Source organism: Pezoporus occidentalis, unplaced genomic scaffold (genome assembly GCF_034315485.1).
Source record: "Pezoporus occidentalis ecotype Australia unplaced genomic scaffold, CSIRO_AGI_Poc_V1 ctg10, whole genome shotgun sequence".
NCBI classification, from domain to species: domain Eukaryota; kingdom Metazoa; phylum Chordata; class Aves; order Psittaciformes; family Psittacidae; genus Pezoporus; species Pezoporus occidentalis.
Window position 1 is genome coordinate 11,190,962 of NW_026912779.1, and position 24,545 is coordinate 11,215,506.

The following is a 24,545-nucleotide window of genomic DNA, read 5'->3' on the forward strand; positions in this document are numbered from 1 at the left end:
GTTGTTTTTAAAGACCAACTTCTTTAATGATACATACCAGTGTTATACTAAGCTTATAAAATAAAAGTTGTCTGCATGTAAATACAAGAGAAACATTAAGAAATCAATAGTGATCGGGACAGGGATTTCAATTCCTGTACAAATTTAGAAATGACTCAAGAGAAGATAAATTAACATACATGGCTGTGACAATATGAACATGGGTGTAGTCAACGTGATCTATTTATTGAAAAAGAAGAGGGCAGATTGAGGCTTCGGATATGAACAGGAGCTCCAGTCTTAAAGGGGATGTGAAAAAGCAAACACCACACGTGGATACTGAGGCATTTTTCTCAAGTATTGGATTCTTTGGGTGAGTTTGGAACAGCGACGATTCCTACTCTCACAATACAGAAATGGAGGTATCGGCAGCCTCACCCCAACTATCGCAACGTACAACTGGGATGAGACATCGTGCTTGTAGTCTGGGGGGGCTGAAGAGGGCTCTGGGGTTGTGAGCACATGAACTACAGGGGTTTTAACAGCCCATTTAGCAGTAGTGAAACGTTTGGTTTTTCAACTGTGCCTTCATGAAAGTCACGCGCGTAGCTAACCACGTTGTCCCACCTGTATTGCTTCACAGCTTGCTTTCTGCAGTTACAAGCAATTCAAAACTACTAAATGTCAGAGGCGAGCCTCTTCTTATCAAAGAAGATCTGTCCATCTTACCGCAAGACAAACAGTATTGCACTTCAAGGTTATATTAACTGAGTTACAGAATCTCTTTGAAGGACTGAATTGTTACTCACGCACATCCATGGCGCTATGTGTCTGCTTAACGAGATAAGCACGAGAAAGTAATTGGAAATTAATACTGCAGGGTACTATGGAGATGACAAAGCGTAGGCCCTCTGTGTACTTATATTTCTAATGCTTAAAAGGTTCTTCCATCGGGAGGCTGGTTTAGCACAGCAGTCTGCAGCACTGACCGTGCTCTTTCACCCACTCAGTGGTCCAGGATCCGCAGGTTGCCAGAGACTATTTTGTTCTCTAGTAGAGCTCCAGCTGGGATGTCAATTCTGTCACCGTGATTTGCGATGATGATAACTGTTCCCTGGGTGTACAGGAAAGAAAACCAGTGTTTAGAAACCTCACAGTACCTGTTGATTTGGGTCAAGCAAGTGAAGCGCTGTCTGGAGGACGTGTGAGGTGCCAGCTGTAACACAGCCAGGGCCTGGATGCAACCAGTTGTATTGTTTCTGCGTGGACTGTTTGTTTTTTCTCCCCACAACAAAGGTTTTAAACAAGCAAGATTGTAAACACTACAATTACCAGCATACTAGATACTATCAGTTTATAAGCAGAGCTGATGCCTTCTTTGAAGACACGTGCTTGCTGTAAGCACTCTTAATGTGTGCTTGCTTTTAGGTGCAAAAATGTTGCCCACATGAGTACGTTGTAGTACAGCTTGCCACCAGAGGCAAATACACAGAAAGAACTGGGAAGAGACACACATCTGAGCGTGTACGCTGGTAACAGCCTCAGTTTGAGTGCTTGCACCACTGATCTGTGGCAGCAGCTGAACTGCCCTGGACTGATATGGGACCATGAGAAAATTCTGCTTAGGACTGGCCAGCTCCTAAGGAAACATTTGAGACAGAAAGCAACTTGTTCAGCTTCAACATCTACCAATGACTCAAGGACCCCAACTGATAAGAAGGGGCCTGTGGCTGTAAAGGGGCCTGGGCAGCAAGGTAGTGTGTGCTCATGGACAAAGAACTGGGCCTGTTTTGGAGCCAGCATCCTGAGGTCGGTGGTGTTTCCAAGGTGCACAGATAAGCCTCATCTCTCACTAGGACTGTACAGGGAGGGAGCCATAGCAGTCAGTTAATTCCTAGGAGCATTTCCATGGACTGTGTGTAAAGGCCCTGGCTGAAGCAGGCTCAGTTACCAGGGACCACAGATCAGTCATGTTTAATTGCAGGAGCATCCCAATTACACACTCACCTTTAATGAAACATTCTTCCCAAATGTAACATCACCTGAAACTGTGAGATGATCCAGCTCCAGCATGTCTGGAATACTTTCAAACCTCCGCAGGTAATCTTGAACCTTTTGGAGACACGAAAGAATAGGGACAGTTTTAAACCCATCTATGGATCAAGACAAGTGTAGGAGCTCCCTGAAAACTCCTGTCAGACACTTTTCTAGTATCTACATCTGAGTTAATGCAGGAGTTGCTACTTTGAAAGCAACCTGCTATTGACATAGCATGACCACGAGGTCGAAGGAGGTGATCCTGCCCCTCTACTCTGCTCTCATGAGACCTCACCTGGAGTATTGTGTGCAGTTCTGGTGTCCTCAACATAAAAAGGACATGGAACTGTTGGAACAAGTCCAGAGGAGGCCACGAGGATGATCAGGGGACTGGAGCACCTCCTGTATGAAGATGGGCTGAGAAAGTTGGGGCTGTTCAGCCTGGAGAAGAGAAGGCTGCGTGGAGACCTCATAGCAGCCTTCCAGTATCTGAAGGGGGCCTATAAGGATACTGGGGACTCTTCATTAGGGACTGTAGTGACAGGACAAGGGGTTAAAACTTCAACAGGGGAAGTTTAGATTGGATATAAGGAAGAAGTTCTTTACTGTGAGGGTGGTGAGGCACTGGAATGGGTTGCCCAGGGAGGTTGTGAATGCTCCATCCCTGGCAGTGTTCAAGGCCAGGTTGGACAGAGTCTTGGGTGACATGGTTTAGTGTGAGGTGTCCCTGCCCATGGCAGGGGGGGTTTTGAATGAGATGATCTTAAGGTCCTTTCCAACCCTAACTATTCTGTGACTTTTTTTTTCAGAGGTAACTATTAGAACCAGCAAGGGCAGCATTTAACCCATGCTGGACAAGCTCTAGAGAGCACCCAAAGCCCAATTCACCTTCTGTTTCCTCAAAGAACAGCATAAAGGAACACCCAACAGCATGACATCATGCATGCACGTAGGAAAGCTGAGATGATGGCCAGAGGTTGATAAAACTAAGCCTCACTTTTCAGTTAGTTATTGCTATGGACTGTTTTTATTCAAAAAGCTAAAGCCCGAAGTGTAGTTACAGGAGTTTACCTTTGTGAAAGAACTCCCCAGTTTGACAAGAGGCACTGTTGGAAATTCTCGCTTCTCACTCATGGTTAGGGATCCAGCATTAAGGCTATACAAATTGGACATCACAAGCAAGAGATCTGACGTGGTCTTAACAGGCAGAAAACGACTACGAGGTACGTTTATCCCTAGAGAGTTCTCAAAACTCTTAATAGCAGCACCAACTGCAGTCTCCAACTGGATGATGTTCAAGCCTCCATCCAGGGTCTGGAAGAGAAAACTCATGTCAACATAACCAGCAGGTAACAGTACCCAGAACTAATGCTGAGCCTAAGTCCGAGCCAACACAGTGGCTCCTTTCTGAAGCCGTTTCCTCTAACATCTTCCTAGCGGATTACCTTTGGGTTAACAATGATCTCCATGTCAATAGCGTTTTTCTCTTGCAGCCTTTTAATTGCAGACAGAGCAATCCACAGATTGTTGGTATTGAAGATTTTGAATTTGGACACGGACTTGAATTCATCCACGTGTGCTTTCGGGACCTGAGCTATCTCCACAAGCCTCAGCTTGTTTTCGTATTGCGTGAGCGTGCCACCCTGCAAGGGGCAGAGAGGAAGATTGAAGTCTTGTTCATGAGAAACTCTCCCCTCACCCCAAAGAGACACACTGGTTTGTTGGCATTTAAAGTTGAACCTGGGTGAAAACATGGTGCTTGTGTTTAGCTACCAGGTTACTAATTATAGAGTATGTTTAAAGTACAGTCAGAACTGTCAAACGATCATGTTTCAGCACTCCAAGACAGTTAATTCTTCTAATGAAAGTTCCTGTGAATCATTTGCAAGTGCTGCTGTTGTAAAAAGTCACCTTGAGCAGTCCTCTGCCAGATTACGGAGCAAAATCTAAAGGAAATCCAATAGTTCTGTACTTGTGGCACTTACAGAGAAACAACTTCAGTTACCTGAACTGTATTCCTACAGTGCTTTTCTGTGGTTTCACAGGACTAAGCCAGAGCTTTTTTAGTAGCTAATGAATACAGAGAAAAGCACGTTTCTTCCCATCCTCACATTTAAAAGAGGCAAAGTACAGTTACAGGATGAACTACTGCACACTGTAAGTATTTAGTATGTGCCATAAACACCTCACAAGTTGTCAAACCTTGACTTTGTACAAAGTCCAGGGGTTTGGGCAGTAGCAGGCTGAGAGCCAAGCAGAGCTGTGCAATGCAGGCTGACAGCTGGGTAAGTGGCTGAGGTGGTTTACAGTCAGTGGAGATAAAACTGCTGGACCCCACCTCTCAGTGCTCTGCTTTTACCATCCTCAAACTCCTCCCCTGTGGAACTGACAGTGTGGAGGCTGTGACAAGCACCCTGCAGAGGTCACTTGTGTTCTCAGTTATCAGCCAAGTCCAGGCTTGTCCTTGTCTCCTGCTGCCCAGAACCTAGATCCAATTTGTTGCACGGATGAGAACTTCATAAACTTGCTGATTTTGTGCATCTCGAATTAGATCACAGCTGATGTGTTAAATGCTGCCTGAAATAGCACTAAGAAGATGTAATGTATGTCTGAATTCATGCATACAGAAGAGACAAGAGGCTGTGATTGTCACCAACATGCCAAGCATTCAGACACACTTGCACAACCAGCTCCCTTTACCTTCACATCCGCCCTGGTTTTGTTTGTCACCTCCATGACAAATTCACAGCGTTTTCCATTGGGTGGGTTCATAAGATGGTTAAGAATGTAAAGGTCCACAGTGGCACCCAAGTTATCTATATTGGACACAAAAATATACTCCTTCCCCTCTGCGATGAGGTTATCCAGCAGACCGGAGTTATAGAAACTGGCATAGATATCCCCATGCCCGGGGGGATACCAGCACTCTGTATTCTCTCCTGAGTAAGATACATCCTTGGCTATCGGCAGCAGAGTTTCCTTGTTAATTCTGGGATACCTGGGGAGACAATGGGCTGTGTGAAGTTCTCACCAACATCAGATTAACATGAAGGAAAACAAAATAGAAGAGTAAAGGTGCAATTACATAGGCTTTTCCGTACAGCTTTTGAAGGTATCATGTTTATAGATGGGTGTAAGTACATCAAATTGAAAGACCCATCCAAATACTGAGCTATCACTGAGAAGCAGCAGAGTTCAGTCTCTTATTCAATGATTTAAAGCCACAGTTCTCAGACCATGCTGTAAAACAGCTTTCCCCTGACAGAGCATGCTGAGCACACCTCTAACATCATCAGCCACTTCACGAGAGGTTGTTCTTGATACAGAAGCCATGTTCTCTTTCCCTCCAGAGCCAAGGTACCCAAAAAGCAAGTTCAGGAATCAGGTGGCCAGCATCCAGTACACCGTTACCCATGCATTCCTTAGAAACTGTCATCCCCACACACCCCTCTCCCTATTTTTAATACAATGCCTTTAACTCTGCTTAACAGCATGATGCTTCAGTCTTTCAGAGAGGGCCAAAATGGAGACTAAACCTGGGTACAGAAGACATTTTGCTACCTCAGCGTCTCAAACTAAAACCTCACACCATTGGAAACGTGAAGAAATGCAAACCAGCTTTGCCTTTCAACCCAAGTGCAGAAGCTTTGTGATACCTGCTCTGATTAAAAGTATATATCTTCACACGGCTGTGACTGTACTTCTGCAAGATTTTCTTTGTGTCATCATCCGTGTTGAAGGAATTCATGAGAACAAGAGGAACATCGGTGTTGTAGGATTTGTTTAAATGCTGAGATGGGAAAAAAATGGTAAATTCAGTATGTATTGTTAGCTTTAACTCCTGACACCTGAGGTTTTGGGAGAAAAAAAGTAGATAAAACAGACTGAAAATAATAAATGCATGAGATAAAAGCAAGATGTGCTTATGCTGACAGAAAGGATACTAAATTAGGTAAAGGAAAACAAATCCTTATAAGTAGTAAAGCTAAGGGCCACAATAATTAATGTAGAATTAATCTTTGGTTTAAAATCTGCATTGAGATTTAAAATTTGAAAAGCACACCACCACAAAATAATGATTTTAAATTTTAGGCTGCTGTTGATTACGAAAGGCATGTTCTCCCTCCAATTACTGCAGTCCATCAGGGTGAAGTTTCACTTTGGAGCTGTCTTGGCAGGCTATGAGATGGACAGGAGTACCAAGAGTACATAATGGAACATCACCCTGGAAATCTATAGAATGGAGCTGAAATACAGAAGAGCATTTCCATGTGCACAGGCAAAAATCAAAAAACACAACAGCACTCCTCCAAAAATAGAGCATGCAGAGAAAAAAAGATACTTCAGTGAGTTTTAAGCTTTATATATCTGACAGTCCTCGTCTGCTGGGGAGTGGCTGGGATCATTACCCTCTGGTGTAGTCAGAGGCTTCCACCAGGACCCTTTTGAGAAAGCACCCGCAGCAGCAGAGGATTAGGGCTGCATTAGCTGGATATAAATTTAAGTCTGCTGTAGAAGTGTCTGACAGACATGGGAGAGTCACTCCAAACAAACACCACACTGAGGCAAAAACTGTGGAGCTCCAGAAACCATGGAACAGGCACACCCAATTTCATACTCTAATAAGCCCCATAATTATCTGCTGTGTGAGGAATATTCTGCGTTAAAAACATAAGCTGAAATGTCCTCTCAACACCAGCAGCTGTTATTTTCTTTTACTTCTCTTTCTTTAGAGGAAAATGCCAGCAATCTCTTCCAGCATGAGAGTTTTAATTCAACAAGGAACTTGAAGCTGTTTTGAAGAGCTTTGTTCTAACACACATAAAAAAGGCTTTCAAAAAGCTAAACTTAAACTCGCACCTGGAGGAGTCAGAAACGGGAGTGAGCCATGCCAGGCCAGCTCTACAGTTTGAATAATGGTGTTTCTGGAGACAATCAGCACTGGTTGGTGTGCACAAGCTGAATTACACTTGTGCTAACATGTATTGAGTGAACAGAGTTCAATGGCTGGCTGCTCTGTCCCTTTCATGCCTATTCTTTCTAAAGCAATTCCCCACTTCACCACTAGCAACCGTGACCAGACCTAATGTCCCTCTCCTCTTCCTTTTGGCAAGCCTCCACTGTAATCTCTCTTCAAGGGTCATGCAGCAAAGCTCAGTGTGTCTTGCTTCCTCCAGCACAGAAAGCAAAGCCCATCAGAAGTTACCTCAATCTGCTGAACTGTAAGATCCAAGAAGGTGTTCTCGTTTCGCACCCCAATGAGGCTTTTTGGGCCTTTACAACCCATGCTCGTGCCCAAGCCGCCATTTAGTTTCACAACTACCAGTTTGTTCAAGACAGAAGCAATGTTATCAGGCAGTCCTCTGGCCTTTATCTTCTCATAGGGCTGGATCTGTAAAAACAAGCAACCGAGCCTCAGCAGTCAGATACTTGGAAGGGAACTGCTTCCTGCTAAAAACCTGCAAAACTTCAAATTTGGCAATAACATCCACATTTATTTACAGGATTTACTAAAGAATATTTGCAGAATGAGTCTGCAATAATCTGATTCGTTACAAAACACAAATAACCCAATTTGTTGCTACAACAACCTCTCTTCTTGAGAGGTTCTATGGGTTTTGTGACACCAGTCACAATCAGCTTCATCCAGATGTAACGATGTCTCTGCTCTTCCAGCTAGAGGGGACTGACTTGAGACTGAAGAAGGGTAAGGAAGAAGTCAGGTCTGTTATGCCAGTTTCTACAACCCTCCTCTTATCCTGCAGAAGGAGAGGGGTCTTCTTGTGAGCCACCTAACTCACTTCCCCTGTAAGATGACCCTCTTCAGTCAGGCCACTATTCAGGAACAGGCCCTGCATGCAGAACATAAGACTCTTCTTCCACAAACAGCCTAAACTTTGCTTTGAGGTTGTCAAAGGCAACATTCTTGACAAAAGGTTGGTTGACTCAGTTTAAACCTATTTTTATTCCAACTATTAGTACTATATAATAATTTATCTCTTCCAACAGTATGCTAAAATGTGGAAGAAAGTTCCTAGTTCTTATCCTGCTATTTTCAGGATGAGTTCACCCAGGCCACATCACCCAGGTCACATTAAATCTTGCAGAAAGTCTTCTACCTTGCTGACGGCTGTATCCTACAGATTTACAAACAGAGTATGGGCTACATTTGGGGCTAGTAACGGAGAGCAAAATCAGGCTTGTAATGACTGTTTGCCTTGCATTAGGCACTGTTATCCCCTAAGCCAAAGCACCTAAGTCAAAGGAGCAAAGGTAACAATGCAGTGATAAGCATCATGCCAAAACTCTTAGAGCTAAATCAATACAATTATCCTTTTGCCTGCCCTTCTAGAGATTTTCTTGTGAAGAAAAGCCTTGGTGTTTCAGTGCTGTTTGTATTCCAGCAGCAAGGAGTTTATTCTAGCTCTGGTAAGGGGTGTGTAAGATCCACAACTGACTTCCAAAACCAAATACATACAGAGTAGCTTTCAGAACTGTTTGCGTTGGGCAAGTCAGGCTAAGGTTTGAATGGAAATTCATGTTGTACTGGAACAAGAGTCGTATTTCTCACCCGGATGTGCGGGGGTAGAGAAGAGAGTTTGTGTATTCCAGCATTCCAGCACGCCACAGGCAGCAGATTAGAGCAGATCCCTCACATCAGGGAAATTCTGCCTTATGGAATCTGGAAAGCTTATGGCATGTTTAAAAATAAGATCACTCCAAATGGAATTAGCACAGCTCAGGCAGCAAGCAGCAACACAACCACTGCCATTTCACACAGGACACACGCAGGAACTTCCTTCCAAAGCCCCTAGAACTTTTCAGGAACAGAAGTGTGCAAAAAGCAGAACTTTGCTGTGTTTTGTCAACGAGAGAGACTGTGTTGAGGCTGGGTAGACACCTTGCAAAACAACCCTTCTTGTCACTAAAAGATGATAAGCATTGATTTCAATGTACTGATGAACATTGATTTTGATGTACTGAAGGAACATTAGAAAGCTTACTGAACAACTCCTTACCAGCAGGATCTAGAGATTTACACTCGAGATTTACTACTTCTCATCCACTCCAAGGCCAATACCATTCCATATTAGACTCCAACTGCATTTAAAACACTGACGTTTGAGCTTTAGCGGGGTGGGATGTGAGTCACACCCACAGTGCTCAGAAACCATCTGAACAGCCAAAAAGATGATCTCAAGTCTCACTACGTTCTCCTTGCAACATTCACAACACAGCTCTCCAAAAAGCAGGCAGTCTGCCACCCAGTTCAGGGCCAGACTGCCTCAAAATCATCTGCTTTTGCTGAAGCGCCGACTACCTTTTCATGCCTTTGCTATCATGCCTGAAAATCACTTATGCATTAAGCTCAGAGTAAAATCCTGATGAAGTTAATGGCTCCATCAAGGACTTAGTTCACTGGATGTTGCATCAGCTACAACACACAATTTATAACTCAGCCTTGCTAAATATTTCAGTTCTTCTGGCACAGGCATTGGAAACAACAACTTGGCAAAGAAGCCCTGGATTTTGAAGGGTCTTTAATTCAGAGAATAATAAATGTCAAGAACTACAATTCAAGAAGGATTGTTGCAGCATCAGGACTGCTGGATGCCAGTGCCATCATCTAGCTGTTCCTGTCATGTGTAGGCACCAATATGCAGAACTCATCACCTCTTAGTATATACACAAGCATAAGAAGTGCCCCACAGTAATGAAAATCGATTCTTGCTCTAAGGGTCTGGAACAGTGGACTTGCCAAGCAAGTGTCGATGGGGAAGTACTTCAGGAACAAAACCAGGCAGGAATGACATGGCTTATTTACATCTTACTTGCCTCATGCATTTCCCTTTACAACAGATTCAAGACCCCAGTACATGAGGATCAGAAAAGTGAGGAAGATGATGATAACGGATCATCCAGGTCAGAAGAGTCAGAGAACATCTCATATTACGACCACCTCTACTAGGAAAAAGGGTGGTGGTGACTGCTGACTCCACCCTAAGGGGAGCACAGGGCCCATATGTCAGCCTGATCAGACTCATAGGGAAGTCTGCTGCCTCCCTGGGGCAAGGTAAGGGACATCACCAGAAAAGTCACTCATCTGGTATGGCGCTGTGACTACAATCCTTTATTAGTCTTCCAGACAGGCAATGAGGAAATCTCTTCAAGAAGCCTAAGGGGACTCAAGAAGGACTTCAGTGCCTTGGGGTGCCTGGTTCAGGGTTTGGGAGCCCAAGCAGTGTTCTCATCCGTCCTGCCAGTCTCAATCAGTGTCAATGGTTACATCAGAAAAATCTCACTAATTCCTGGCTCCGTGACTGCCATCAGCACTTTCGGGTTTCTGACCATCAGTCAAGTTCATACAGCACCAAGTTTGCTGGCAGCAGACAAGGTATGCCTGTCCCAAAGGGGGAAAAGGATCCTAGCCCAGGAGCTAACAGGGCTTGCAGAGAGGGCTTTAAACTAGGTTTGAAGGGGGTAACACCAGGCTTGCCAGACATGAGTCATGGGGTAGCATGCCACTATTGGAGCCAGACTGAGGGCAACTTAAATGCATCTATGCCAATGCCCGCAGCATGGAAGCCATTGTGCAGCAGGGAAATCATAACATAACCACCATCACAGAAGTGTGGTGGAATGATTCACATGATTGGAGTGCTGCAACGGATGCCTACAGGCACTTCAGAAGGGACAGGCAAGGAAAAAGAGGTGGTGGGGTTGTGTTGTATGTCAGGGAGTGCACCAACTGCTTTGAACTCAATATTGTGAGTGAGAAGGCTGAATGTTTGTGGGTGAAAATCAGGGCGAAGGCCAACCATGCAGATATCCTAGTAGGAGTCCGTTATAGACCATCCAGTCAGGATGAAGCTACACATGAAGTGTTCTTCAAACAGCTGGGAGAAGTTTCACCATCACTTGCCCTTGTTCTTGTGGGGGACTTCAATCTACCAGGTGTGTGCTGGTTGATGAGGGAAAGGCTGTGGACACAGTTTATTTGGACTTCAGTAAAGCATTTGACACTGTCTTCCACAGCATTCTCCTGGAGAAATGGGCTGCTCATGGCCTGGATAAGGTGTATTCTTCACTGGGCTGGAAACTGGCTGGATGGACAAGCCCAAAGAGTGGTGGTAAACTGTATCACATCTAGTTGGTGACCAGCCACTAGTAGTGTCCCTCAGGGCTTGTGGCCAGTGCTGTTTAGTATCTTTTTCAATGATCTGGATGAGGGGATGAAGTGCACCCTGGGTAAATTTGTGGACAACACCAGGCTGGGTGGGAGTGTTGATCTGCTGGAGGGTAGGGAAGCCCGGCAGGGCAATCAGGACAGGCTGGGTTGATAGTCTGTAGCCACTGATATGAGGTTCAACAAGGGAACGTGCCAGGTCCTGCATTTGGGCCACAACAACCCCATGCAACACTACAGACGTGGGGCAGAGTGGCTGGAAAGCTGCTCATGGAAAAGGACTTCGGGGTGCTGACAGAGCTGAACATCAGCAGCTTGTGCCCAGTCAGCCAAGAAGGCATCAGTGATACGGTTTAGTGGTGGTCTTCGCAGTCCTGGGGTAATGGTTGGACTTAATAATCTTAAACCTTGATTCTATGATTCTGTGACTACAGCATTACTCATTTGAGACATGTCTCAAAACTGTGGTTTGGGATTGTTCTAAGATGACATATGCAGCTTCTTTTGGTTTTGCAGACAATGTCACAGAAGTGATTTTCAGAACAGTCTGCATGCAACAACGTTGGGAGTTTGACTAACAGATTTCAGAAGCATACTCCTACTACAAGGAGGTTTGCAAGAGTTTGTCAGAGACAGACAAAATGAGCATCAGGGCTGTCTTCGTGGGTAGACTGGAAAGGAATACACCCATGTTAGTCAATATGTACTTACGGAGCAACATGGAAATACTTACTCAGCACCAATGGACAGTTTAAGAAATAGCAACAAGTGAACCCTTAAAATCTGTTTCCAGAGTTTAAAATTAGGAAGGTATTTTGGGTTTTGAGTAGGACCATGATATTCATTCTTTTTCTTCACAATTTAGTTCATTGAGATGTCAACTTAACCTACAGACAAGAATCCAACTGCTGGAGAAAAAAAGCCTCTGATAGACAAGCTCCTTTCACACATTGCTTTGGATGCTCTCTTTACTTCCTAGATGATGTTTTACATTGCAGCTCTGAGGTTTACTCAATCACTGTAGCTCTCAGTCCTCCCAGCAGGACTTTGTTACTGCTTCAAATTCAAACAAACAGATTGCTGCAATCTACATTAACAGGATTAAATTACACTTGCCATGTCCACATTCTTTATCTTCTTCTCCTTGTTAACTGCCATTCTGACTAAGTATACCTTCTTCTCTGAAGACTGCAACAGTAACGGGTCTCAACTATGCTAGCTACCACTGCAAGCATTTGGACACATGGAAGCAAAACATCTGGAAGGAAAAAACAAGTCATATGTTTACCAATATAGCGTGAAACAGGTTCAATCTTCTGTTATTGTTGTGTGGCGCTTACAAGTTGCTTGTCCTTTAGTATTAAGGAAAACATGGAGGTCAGGGATGAAATCTCCCATTGCAGATAAAAACGGAGGAATATTACAAGACAATCACTTCTGTTTCAATTTACTGGCAAGAGCCTTTACTTATCAGCAGATGCTTCAGGAAAGAATAGAGAGCTACATTCAAAGAACAAGCACAGCGGATAACACATTACATGACCCGTGGAAGTCTGATCAGAAATTCTGCCCCTGCATAGCACAGTCCTATGGCATTGGGAAAAAGCCTGAAACACCTTTCCAACCTAATCACAAAGTCAGAAGTGGCTTATGTAAGGTAGAAAATTAAAAGACAAAGCCTGTAAATGCAATAAACTGTTAAGAAACTTTTTAAGCTGTTAAAAATAAACACAAATTCCCCCCCCCCCATGCCCCCAAACCCCACACTTTGGCACATTTTTGGTGCTTTTTTTATAGATATACACATACATGTATGACTATGCATACACACATACATGTACATATATGCCTGAACAAATAACCCTGAGCTCTACTAGGTACCAGCTGAAGACTGCACTTGGCAGAATTCTCAGTGCTTTGGACTGTTAAAGCAGCAAACCAGTTCTCCAAAACAATCTTCTGGTATTCTCAACATAAAAGACACATGGAACTGTTGGAGACAGTCCAGAGGAGGGCCATGAGGATGATCAAGGGGCTGGAGCAACTCCCGTATGAAGACAGGATGAGAAAGTTGGGGCTGTTCAGCCTGGAGAAGAGAAGGCTGCGTGGAGACCTCACAGCAGCCTTCCAGTATCCGAAGTGGCCTACAGGATACTGGAGAGGGACTCTTCATTAGGGACTGTAGTGATAGGACATGGGGTAATGGGTTAAAACTAAAACACAGGAAATTCAGGTCAGATATAAATAAGTTCTTTACTGTGAGAGTGGTGAGGCACTGGAACAACCTGCCCAAAAAAGTGGTAAATGCTCCACCCCTGTCAGGGATGCTCCACCCAGGCCAGGTGGTGGTCTACGGTGAGGGATCCCTGCCCATGGCAGGGAGGTTCTAACTGATTATGTCTTTTCCAATACAAACCATTCCATGATTCTGTGAATCACAGGCAAATAAATTCACACTGGGGAGAGTACATCAATGCTTTCTAGGCCTTGATCCTTCTAGTGAGAGATTCTCAAAAGCAGCCAGCACCCTGCCACATCACCTCATAAAACAAGCTCATCCATACAGGCAATTATAAATCACTTGTGAGATTACCAATAAATTTCCTAACAAAGTCCTGTGTGTGCTGTTGTCAGTCTCTGTGCTGTTTTAAAAAGACCAGAAGGAAAGCATACTGCGAGGGTTTATAGCTAGGAAAACTCAAGTAGAACTGAACACTCAAGAGAAAACCTGCATATATTCACAGATGGATTCACATGTCCCAGGGAACTCAGTACTGCAGTCTAAATTCTGAAGCCCCTCTAAAATAAATCACCCTTTACCCCTTTTAGAAGCTCACCTACTGTTCTTACCTACGTTAGGTAAGAACATTACTGTTCTTAGCTGCATTACTAGCTACGCTAACAATTCTGGAATTCTGGTCTCTCAGAAATCACCTTTTATCTAATAATTCCAGAAGGCATCACCCCTCAGCAAAGAATAATTTGAGAGAAGTTAAGCTGCAGGTCACTTGGAAAGGGTTTCGTGTAAGGCACATTATCACTTTTCACAATATGTTCTCTACATGACTGACATGTTGAAAGGAGGTGGAGGCAGGATAAATCCATGAAGGGTTTGAGGAAGGGAGGAAGATGGAACTCCTGTAGTCAGCAAATAAAGAAAAGCTTGCTCTCACTTTTTGAGAGTGCTCAACCCACATCCTGTCAGATCAGGAAGTCTAAATATTATCCAAGTAATCCTAAATCATGAATGTGAAGAATGCATAGAAGGAAGTTTGTTGGCAGGTATTCTTCCCTAGCTTTCTTCTGTGACATTTACCAAGTGTGACTATTTGGTTTGCAGGTCATTCTAGGAAGCAAAATTTCATTTAAGATCACACGTGCCTCTCGCCTGACCCAGAGTGACTTGATTTGGCAGGATTCTTACCTTTCTCTCTGTCACAAGCTGCTACACAGCTAAGGGACACATTTGAGAATCAGCCAGTACAGGCCACAGAGAAGAAAAGAGAACTCTTTTCTAATCTTGCCTCCTTTCAGCCCTCTGTGACCTCAGACCTTTGTCTAAATTCTTTTTTAAGCAGCTTGCCATGCCTGGGAATCTCCTATCAGTCTATTTTAACATCTTATCATAACCTTCCTGTCTTAACATCTGCTCCCAGTGTCCTACCCGGTAATTTTCAGTCCTTTATAGAACCTGAAAGTTTTTCCACTGAAGGTGTGCAAAACTTCAAAACAGACAATAGGTTTCCCTCTCACAAAGCAGTCCATTCACTCGCATCAAATTGCTGTCATTTAATCCCAGGACTTATCTTGACCCACGGAACAGTTTATTCCTTTCACTGTTGCAACTACCTTTTTACATATATAAGAGACTTATCACTCCCCAGTCTCTCACCCCCTCTAGACTAAAAGAAACCCCCTTTTCTTCAGTCTTCCTTGTAAGTCACATTAGCTAGAACTCCAGTTTCTCACCTTGGCCTCTTTACTGAAGGTGGATTTTTCTCCCCAAAGTAACACTTCATTCAGTGTTAGAGTACAGAAGACAGAGACATCACATGTTTTTGAAGTTAGAAGAAAACACTCAACCTTGGAAAAACCCTAGACTTGCTCTAAAACGGCATCATTCTTCAACGCTTTAGAGAGCAGCACTGCATCTGTTCTGGAAGTAACTGGACAGCCTGCCTTTCAGTTGGAAACAGAGCCTCAATTGAATCACCACAGAGAGGCTAAGAGAAACCACAAATGTGTGAGGACACAGAAGTCCTGCAATATGCCAAGATCACTACACTGGGAAAAGCAAGAATTCATAGCACAACTACATTGTTAGCTATGCAAGAGTCAAGAGACAGCCTTAGGGGTGCAGATGAATCAATAAAATGGTTAGGTTTAATAGGAAGTATTTACTTCAGTACTAAACAGTGCTGGGAAAAAAAACCCTATTTAGTGCTTTTTCAGCAGCAGCTCAAGTGGTACGTTTTAAGTTATAACAACATAGATGACATTAGAAAATTATACTCCAGAAAACCCCAGTCAACTGCTTGGTTCAGATTCCTCACTTTTACTGAGCTGCTGCAGGTTACAGAAGTTGCTAAATGAGCTATAAGCCAGCCCACCTGCCATATGTCCCTTCCAAATTATTTAGCAGCATGGATCGCTGGAAACAGTTTCATCCGAGGCATGCAACCTTCTTCCACAGGCAGGTGGGAAATGGGAACAACCAGGGCCCTACCTACTTCCCTTCCAACACAAGTTACCATTTACTCCACAGAAGGTACCAAATGGTAAGATGGCATCAGTCCCATTTTGTTCCTCTGCTCAAAGAACAGCTAACAAAATAACACCAAAGTACTCAACACATATGTTAAGCACGACCTGATGTTCAGAAACACATACAACATATGTCAGTAAGCGATTATTTTTCAGTTAAAACCCAAAGTGTTGTCCTATGTGATTTTACAGAACTATGGCAGATATATTCATTCCATGGGTGACTACACAATTTACTACAAGCAGCAATTATCAGTTTTATGTTCCTTACAGACTGTCACTTCACTGCAACTTACAGAATCCTCTGGAGGTCTCTGAATCTTCCCCCAGTCCACAGATGGTCCCTTTTCTTGTAGGAATCTATGAAATAGCTTCTTAAATCCTTCCAGGTCGTTTTTAGTGTGCTACAAAGAAGAAATGCATTACTTAAGTCTGGTATTTAATGCTCATCTATTCAATCACAGAAGCATTTCTACAAACCTGATGTGCAATCTATTCATAAGAGTAATTTTATCAGCACTGAAGCAGATTTGCTAAAATTTAAGAAAAATTCTAGAAGGTACCAGAAGCTCATTTCCACTAAGACTCAAGGTACAAAAGCAACTTGGACACCTAAAAGACAAGGCAAAATCATAACCACTAGAATTTGGCCCAATTTTCACAGTAAAAGCTTTACCCTCACTTTCTGTAACCCATTAAAGATTACACAGAAAACCTTTACTAACTAAAGGCAGTTAAACACTTAGTAACTCTGTCATCCAGTTAATAAAAACTGAAAGGCTATTTACACTGAATCCAGGCTATTCTTCCACACAGGACCAGAGCATATTCTGAAATTAAGGATCATGATATTCTATGATTTGTCTCCCTGCATAATATTTGCCTTTATCTCCTGCATCTAATTTCTCATGCTCCGAATTGCATCCATGTCACTCTCCTTACCTCTAGCTCATTTGAAGGTGCAGTTGCAAGTATCTTATCAAGTTCTACTTTCATTGAATACTCCAGCTCTTGTCGAATGACTTCCTGAAACTGTGAAGTGCCAGCTTGAGACATTGCTTTGCTGAAATCTTAAATAGAAATTATAAGAGGGTTAAAGGGAAAACATGAAAAGTAGCTTATTTAGACTACAAACAGCCTTCAATTTTCTTTTAAAAATTAATAAACTCATATAATCCAGCCTCAGTTTATTACTGTGCTAGCACACCATGAATTTAGGTTTTATTCTTGGTAATTTTGAGAACAGACCTTAAATTGGGACCAAAAGAACAACAGTTCTTCTCTCAATACTCTCAGAAGACCAATGATCCATCTCAAGAAGTGTTTATAATCCAGAGCAGTACACTTTTTTTGCTAGAGAGCCAAGGAATTCACATCCTACTGCCTCAACACACTTTAGCAAGTAGAAGTGTGAAATAGCTTTTTACTAAAAAAGTTCTTTTATGTAGAACATTGTGATCAAGAGTATCCCTCTGCTCACACAAGCAAATAAAAACATATGCTTTAATGATTTATACAGTGCACTTTCACACGATCTTCAGTTTGTTCCACTAAATACCCTGTTACTTTATCATGTGAGCGTTTTCACACTCCAGCGTGTGTTTCAGTTACTAAGCAACACAGAAAATTAGTCTGTCTATCACTTCTGCATTTGTTTTGCTTTTGAAAGTGGCAAGCTCCATGGAAGTGAAAAAGAGAGTTAATACACAAATGTTTTATACGGTGAAGTCCACATCACAGAAAGAAACAGGAGAGGACATGACTATTTTCCAGCAGAAAGTGTTTGAAGTGAGCGCGTTCTCCAAAGACATTCTGAGTATGTTCTCTAAAGACCTCAGTTAATTTAATTTCTGCCAAATCCCTTGAGTAATCACTTCTCGGCAACACGGAGAGTCATGTATTGCCAAATATAGCTGGATTTTAGAAACACCCTGAATACTAGTGCAAAAAGGGACACGAGGAAACTTTGCAAGTGATCAGAGTGATACTGCCAGAAAATATGGTTAGAAGAGCAAACTGCATTTAAAGTTTACTGATTCAGAACATGCATTAAAAAGCTGTTGAACGTAAGAAAGCCAGAGGCAGATCATTTTAATACAATTTTGATTTTATTTTAGGGTTTTTAAGCAAAGTATTCCACAGCCTCAGCGACAGTATCTAATCCTTGCTTTGAAGCCCACAGAAGCCATTTTCCTGACTGCACTGTTTTGCAGGTAGGGGAGGAGAAAAAAAAAGACAGACAAGTGCTGCAGTGCACACAGTGTGTGAGGTGCAACACAGGGGAAATGCCAGCTCAAGATGAACAGTGCAACGAACAATAGGTTCTTTTTTTTATTCAAATGCTTCATTTAGTAGAAAAGCAGGTAATAGTTGAAAGCCTGCTAGGCATATCTTTCCAGGTCAAGCATGTAAAAACGTGGGCAGGACAGCTCTTCATTAGGAAGCACTTCCTCCTACAGGAAAACGAGGAGGTCTACACAAGCTTGGTGTGTTCATAGCAAACAGCTACAAGTATGGTCTTTCCATGCACACATTTTGGGTTAATGCACACTGAAACATGACCGTTTGGCTTAATGCACACAGAAAAATAACTGCTAGGAGATGCTTTCCTATGTTTGTAATCCTCCCGGCAACATGTTGTAATACATGATTTCTGCTACAGCAACAGTGGCCATTTCTCACAGTTCATCAGTCTGTAAAACATCTGAACCTCCCAATATGATGCAACACATCTCAAAAGAAACTCTGCAAACACCAACTATCCAACAGGGACCATCATTCATGCTGTTAAATACACTGAGGCCAAGTAAGGCAGAGCCAGCTAGCAACTTCCCTGTGCAAGAAGGAAAATCCTGTTCACTCGTATTAGCCAAGGCTTGTATCTACCAGATAAAAGCATTTAAACATCACAAATCAAAAGAAAAAAGCATCATAAAAGTAAATGTATGATAATGCTTGTTTGGGGCCTTTTTGTATATATTATTTATATATAAAAATATATAAAATACTAAAAATTCTCCCCAGCTTAATGACCAAATGCTAAACACATTTGATCACCCGTGTCCTCACAGAGAAGCAAAGCCAACCTGTTGCTCGTTCCAAGCACCAAGCAGAGCAGCCTGCTACATGAGACACTTCTTATCAAAGCCCAGCCTGCCAAAGCTACCAGAGCTGTCAGCTGCACCCTGCAGTGGCAACAGGGAATATTTAGGGTTTATGTTGACCATTTAACAACTAACTGCACCCACTCATCTCATCCAGATCCAACGTGCCAGGGCACGGTTGCTTGGGGAAAGCATTATGAGTACTATTATTATTATTATTTTGGGGAAGGAAAGAGGTAGACATGGCTGGAGTCCATAAAAGCATGTGTTTGCCGGGTGCAGGAAAGTATCTATTCTGCCCAAGTAAGAATTTGAATACTGTAACTAAGCAGACAAGAGAAATAGCAACTCAAAGGGTTTCTGCTTTTAAGGTGCCTCTGCAAGGCATTTTCAGCATTTATCTTAAGAGATGCCCACCAAAATCTGGATGGCGATCTATGGCACTCTCTAAAGGCCCCCCAAAGCAACACCACAACAGCGGCATTAGCACATCCACTCCAAATGAACAAACTCAGTACTGGTTATTCCCATGTTGCTGTCCTTCAGATTTTTTGGGAAGAACCTGGTATTTATACATGATAATAGCAGTCCTTCCACATGAGCTACTGTTAAATTTAACAGCCTGGGCGAAGGTTGATTTCCCCAATCACCCCAGCAGGAACAAGGAAGTAGAGCCAGTGCAACTGCATATCTGAAAACAGTTACTTCCTACAGGCAAGGAAAATTTCCTAAGGCTTAATGAAAAGTAGTTATTGTGCCTCCGAAAGTCAGACAGGAAGCAGAGGTGTTGGGTAATCGCAGGAAGAGATTTCCAAGGGTACATGCGGACATAAACTCACTAATTACTTTTAAAAAGAAATGATTCTTCCAAGATATTTTGCAACCAATGCCTCAGATTTCAGCCTAAGCCCACTTTTACGGGATCAGCGTTCTTGAACACTCATCAGAAGGAAGAAAAGGGTGGGATAAGGTAGTGGAAGACTCTTGGGGAACCAGCCCACGCAGGCGATTAGCACAGAACAGAAGAGCACGTCTAAGTACTTGAGGCTTCAGAAACTGAGCTGTGCAAAAGTGACCACCCAGGATATCTTATTTTAATGTCTTTAGTAGAAACAGCTTCCTCAGGTAGTAGAGAAAGTGAAGCTCTTTCATCATGCTCACAGTGGTGTCTGACACGTGGAGAGTTTCACTCAAACCCTCCTGCCCCCACTGTTATTTCTAGCCTGCTTTTGTGCTCTGCTCTCACTGCTAACCTGGCCCCTGCCCTCACAGCATATGGCTGAGAATTTATGGTTTATGATACAGGACTTCAGAATTGATATACAAGACGACAAAAAACGATAAACAATATCAAGCTAATAAAAAGGAGGTCTTTGTAGACTGTCAGAAACAAAATAAGGGACAGGAAAACTGCACAAGAACAGAACAGCAGTGACCCCTTACTTAAGGGTCTGCACATATTTCCTCCTCTCATTCTACATTAAAAGCAGAGGATGTATTAAAATTGATTAGTTTTGTTCATTAATTCACTCTGAAGAGAAGTTCACTGCCTTGGTACTCAGTATACAAGGACCCAGTAGAGAGAGGAGGGAATCACAGGACAAGCAAGAAGTTCCCTTCTGGAATCTTTTGGACTGAGGGTTATCAATTGTCATTACTTTTGCAATCCAAGTCAGTACACAGAAAGACCTGCAGCAGAATATGACTTGGGTCTCCTTGGAGCCAGACTACTTGTATAAAAATCAGGAAGGGTGGCCAGTAAGTTATAACAACTGAACTTTATGCTGAGGGTACAGAGCGAATGCCTTCACTTCCAACTCCCCTGAAAAGCTCAAGGCAATTTTTATCCCTGATGAGGGTAAACATCTCTCCTTACTCACACTATAACATGCAATGATAAGAAACAGTAGTTTGTTTGATTTTGTAGAACTGAACATACCCACCCAGCCTTTACAAACATTTTTCTTTTCCTACTACTAGATGCAACTTTGACAACATATGTTGGACTGAAGCACATGTGAAGCAAAACCTAAACATGCTCTCTCCTTAACTGATGAGCATGTTAGCCTGAGCTAACTCAGAAGTTTGCAGCCTAGGAAGCCATTCCTGCCAGCTGCACACACCAAGAGTTTAGGTGTTGCAGTCAGACTCAGCTGGATTCCTCAGTCTAGCAGCAGATCCTCATGCTAAACATATCACTTGACACTGACAACACGTTTTAGTACTATGAGCCTGAAAAGAGAGTATCTAAATGGCAAGCGCTTTTGTAAAAAGCTTCTATGATTGTCAAGTCTCTGGTAATACTTTAAAAACTGGTGATGATCTTTTTATAGGTCTCTCCAGCTTTCAGTTTCGTAAATAATACCACTTGCCTGCAAGATGGCCACCTTCAGCAGTAGGCTCAGATAAGCCAACTCCATTTAGAAAGAACAATTCAAATGTAGTTTCCTAATGTGTTTGACTGCAAGAAGGGGCTTATCTTGGTAACTTTCAGAGCGGACTGTTGAGCAACACAGCTCAAACACTTCCCCCGTTCAGCTTCTGCATTTTGCCCAGGTGCTACAGGACATTTGCAGACAATCAATGCATTTACACACCACTGTTGAACTGTCCTAGACATCCACTGGGACAGAGACAGCGATTTCCCAGAGCCTGCCAAGGCCCCTGGTTGCCTGCAGTGTCCAAGTTCGCATAGCAAAAGACTGCTCATGTTCCTTCTATGGGCAACACTACATTTGTTGATAGGCCTGCATGGATTTCTATTACGGAAACCTACAGGCACGGATTTCATTACAAAAAACACACAAGCACCATTAGGAACACGGGAAAGCAGGGGAAGAAAACTGCCACAGCAATGCACCAAAGTCGTTTTTCTTCCCAAAATGACCTCTTGTGGGCTGGCTCCCCGCTTCACAATAACGGAATCTGAAACTCTGACCACGTACACACACGCTCACACATGAGGAGAGTGAAGGAGAGCACCGGAGCCTACCGGGATCAGAAAACGCCAACATACACTCTGAAAAGAAGTGAATACGTTCGACCCCAGCGCTCTTTCACCCTCAAGTTTAACAGACCGCTTAGTGGAAAGGGGTGATTTGTGCTTTCAAGACCCCCCAGATCCCACCAGTGCACGAGCACTGGATAACAGCCCCGCCGCTACAAGCGTCTGATTCCACCGTATGCCTCTACCGCACCAGAAAGCCAGGCATCCAACCGATCCCCAGCAGAGCGCAGCCGAGCCAGCAGAGGCCCCGCTGCTAAACAGCAAAAACACTTGGAGCAAGCCCTTGCACATCACTGCTCGGCAGCCGATCGCGCCGCTACACCTACCGCTGCCTGAGCTCTACGGAAGTAAGTGAGGGAAAAAACCTAGAGCTCCAAGTACACACAGCTGAAGAGTCAAGAAATAAATACACTACAACGCGCGTTAGCTTACCTTTCGCAAAAGCCGACATTTTCGCTCTAAAGTAAAACAACCACTTTGCCCTTATAAATACAGAGTGACCTGTTTCAGGGGGTTTTTGCCCCAAGGCTGATGCGGGAGGGCGGGCTGCCTCCCTGAGCCCCTGCGGAGCCCGGCCGCCGGCGGTCCGGCTGGTGCGCGGCGGGGAGGCGGGAGAGACGGTATCCCCGGTGGTGGCAGCAGCCCGGCCGCCCGCCCCTCCGCCGAGCTGTCCCTCCCGGGCCGGCGGGCGGGAGGCAACCCCCGAGGAATTTAAATTTCATCAATGAAAGAGGCGGACCCGCCGCGCCCCGGGTTTCACCACCCCCGACCCTCCCCTCCTCTCTCCTCCCTGCCGGGCTGGGCCGCCCGCCTCCCCGGGGAGCAGCACGGCTCCTCCCCGCTCCCGGACGGGACAGGCCGGGCCGGGTGTCCCGTGCGGCCGTTAGGCCTGAGGGCGGCCCCGCCTCTCCCTTAGGCAGCGGGAGGGCCCGGAGGGGCCTCCCCTCGCCGCCGCCGCCGCTCCCTCACGCCACACCGGGGAGGGGATGGGGACGTGGGGGGGGGGTGCGCCGGTCCCACCGTACCCACCTCGTCGCTGCCGGCACCGCGGGGGGCGGGGAGGGGCGGGGCGGCGGAGCGGAGACCCCCCTTTTCCCTCCCCCTCCCCCTCCGGCCAGGGCGGGGTCCCGGAGCCTTCCCGGCGGGACCCGCGCGGCCGAGGCGGCGGAAGTGGGCGGGGCGGTGGCGGGGTAGGCCGAGCCGGCTCGGCTCGGCTCGGCTCGGCTCGGCTCGGCTCGGCTCGGCTGGGCTGGGCTCGGCTGGGCTGGGCTGGGCTGGGCTCGGCTCGGCTCGGCTCGGCTCGGCTCGGCTCGGCGTTCGGCGCTGTTGTACTTCACTCTGCTGTTCCCCCCCCACGGGAGACCCGTGGACGTGAATCGCGGTGGTTGTTCTGTCGCGATATCCGCGGTTCAAGGGTGGGAGCTTCGAGAAATGGGGCTTGTAGACGAGATTAAAGGAAATTCAGTGCCCGGTGTGGGTAGTAGCTCTGATTTATCAAGTTTAACCTTGGGTCTTTCAGTTCTGGCTGCGCGCAGCATGGAGGTACTGCTCTAGTGGAGCATCCTTAGCGAGCAAGGAGGTGCTGGAGGCCAAGCACCGCTTCTGGATCCACTGTAATTTCCCTCTTGGCTTAATAGTTTGCCCATTTTTGCTTTAAGACGCCCTTCAAGGTGCTGACACCCAGTGATGGCAGGAAAGCCCGTGCCCCTGCCCACCATGACTGCTCTCAGGTCGATAGCAGCACCCTGGGTTTATCAGTGGGCACTAAACAACAGCACAGTCCGGAGTCCAACAGTGCTGGGAGCAGATACAAACTGTGGACTTGAGAAAGTGGGATCAGCAGCTTTGCTGGTGAGGGTTAAGGTGCAGTAGGGCCAAGGCAGCTCCATGCTGGAGCATTGCCCTGCAGCAGCACCTGCAGAAGGGAAGTGCCCTGGTGCAACTCTGCAGCCCAACACCCTGGTCCAAGCCCCCCTTCAGTGGTGGTGTGGGTCAGCGTGCCCAGCTCTGCTGTGTTTGGGGGGATGCAGGGGTGCTCCTGCCTGCCTACCAGCTCTACATGGACTTACGTTGTGGAGGTGATTCTCCCCTTCTACTGTGCTCACATGAGACCCCACCTGCAGTACTGCGTCTGGCTCTGGGGCCCCCAACACAAGCGGGACATGGACCTGGTGAAGTAAGTCCAGAAGAGGCTATGAAGATGATCAGGGGACTGAAGTACCTCTCCTGTGAAGACAGACTGGGAGAGTTTGGGTTGTTCAGCCTGGAAAAGAGAAGGCTGAGGCAGTCAGTTTGTTTTGGGATGATGGTTCCTATCTGGATATGCCCATTTCTTTCAGCTTTAAAGAAAAACAAAAATGCAGAGACTTAAAGTGCTGAATGAATTTTATATTCACTTGACCTGGGAGCATCCTTTGGGCTTTGCACTGTCAGACGCGTTCAGCAGCTCACTGCATGCCTCCCGTCA

At 44.9% G+C, this 24,545-nt stretch overlaps 1 protein-coding gene across 1 annotated transcript; it reads right to left on the reverse strand.

Moving 5' to 3' along the window:
- Position 1: 1 nt before the first annotated feature.
- Positions 2 to 22,772, reverse strand: UGP2 (UDP-glucose pyrophosphorylase 2). The gene is made up of 10 exons (XM_062611918.1): positions 22,511 to 22,772; positions 16,910 to 17,037; positions 16,264 to 16,371; positions 7,223 to 7,408; positions 5,673 to 5,806; positions 4,717 to 5,014; positions 3,462 to 3,659; positions 3,088 to 3,330; positions 1,987 to 2,091; positions 2 to 1,093 (listed from the first exon to the last, which is right to left on the reverse strand). Exons 1-10 carry the CDS (start codon positions 22,527 to 22,529, stop codon positions 986 to 988), a joined length of 1,527 nt encoding a protein of 508 aa, XP_062467902.1. The 5' UTR covers positions 22,530 to 22,772; the 3' UTR covers positions 2 to 985.
- Positions 22,773 to 24,545: the final 1,773 nt, after the last annotated feature.

What these genes read in the sequence shown, in the direction of transcription:
- UGP2 (XM_062611918.1), bottom strand. An exon ending in CACCTTCAAATGAGCTAGAG is followed by an intron (nt 16,372 to 16,909) that starts GTAAGGAGAGTG and finishes TCTTCTTTGTAG; the next exon opens with CACACTAAAAACGACCTGGA. An exon ending in AGAGACCTCCAGAGGATTCT is followed by an intron (nt 7,409 to 16,263) that starts GTAAGTTGCAGT and finishes TTGTTTTTACAG; the next exon opens with ATCCAGCCCTATGAGAAGAT.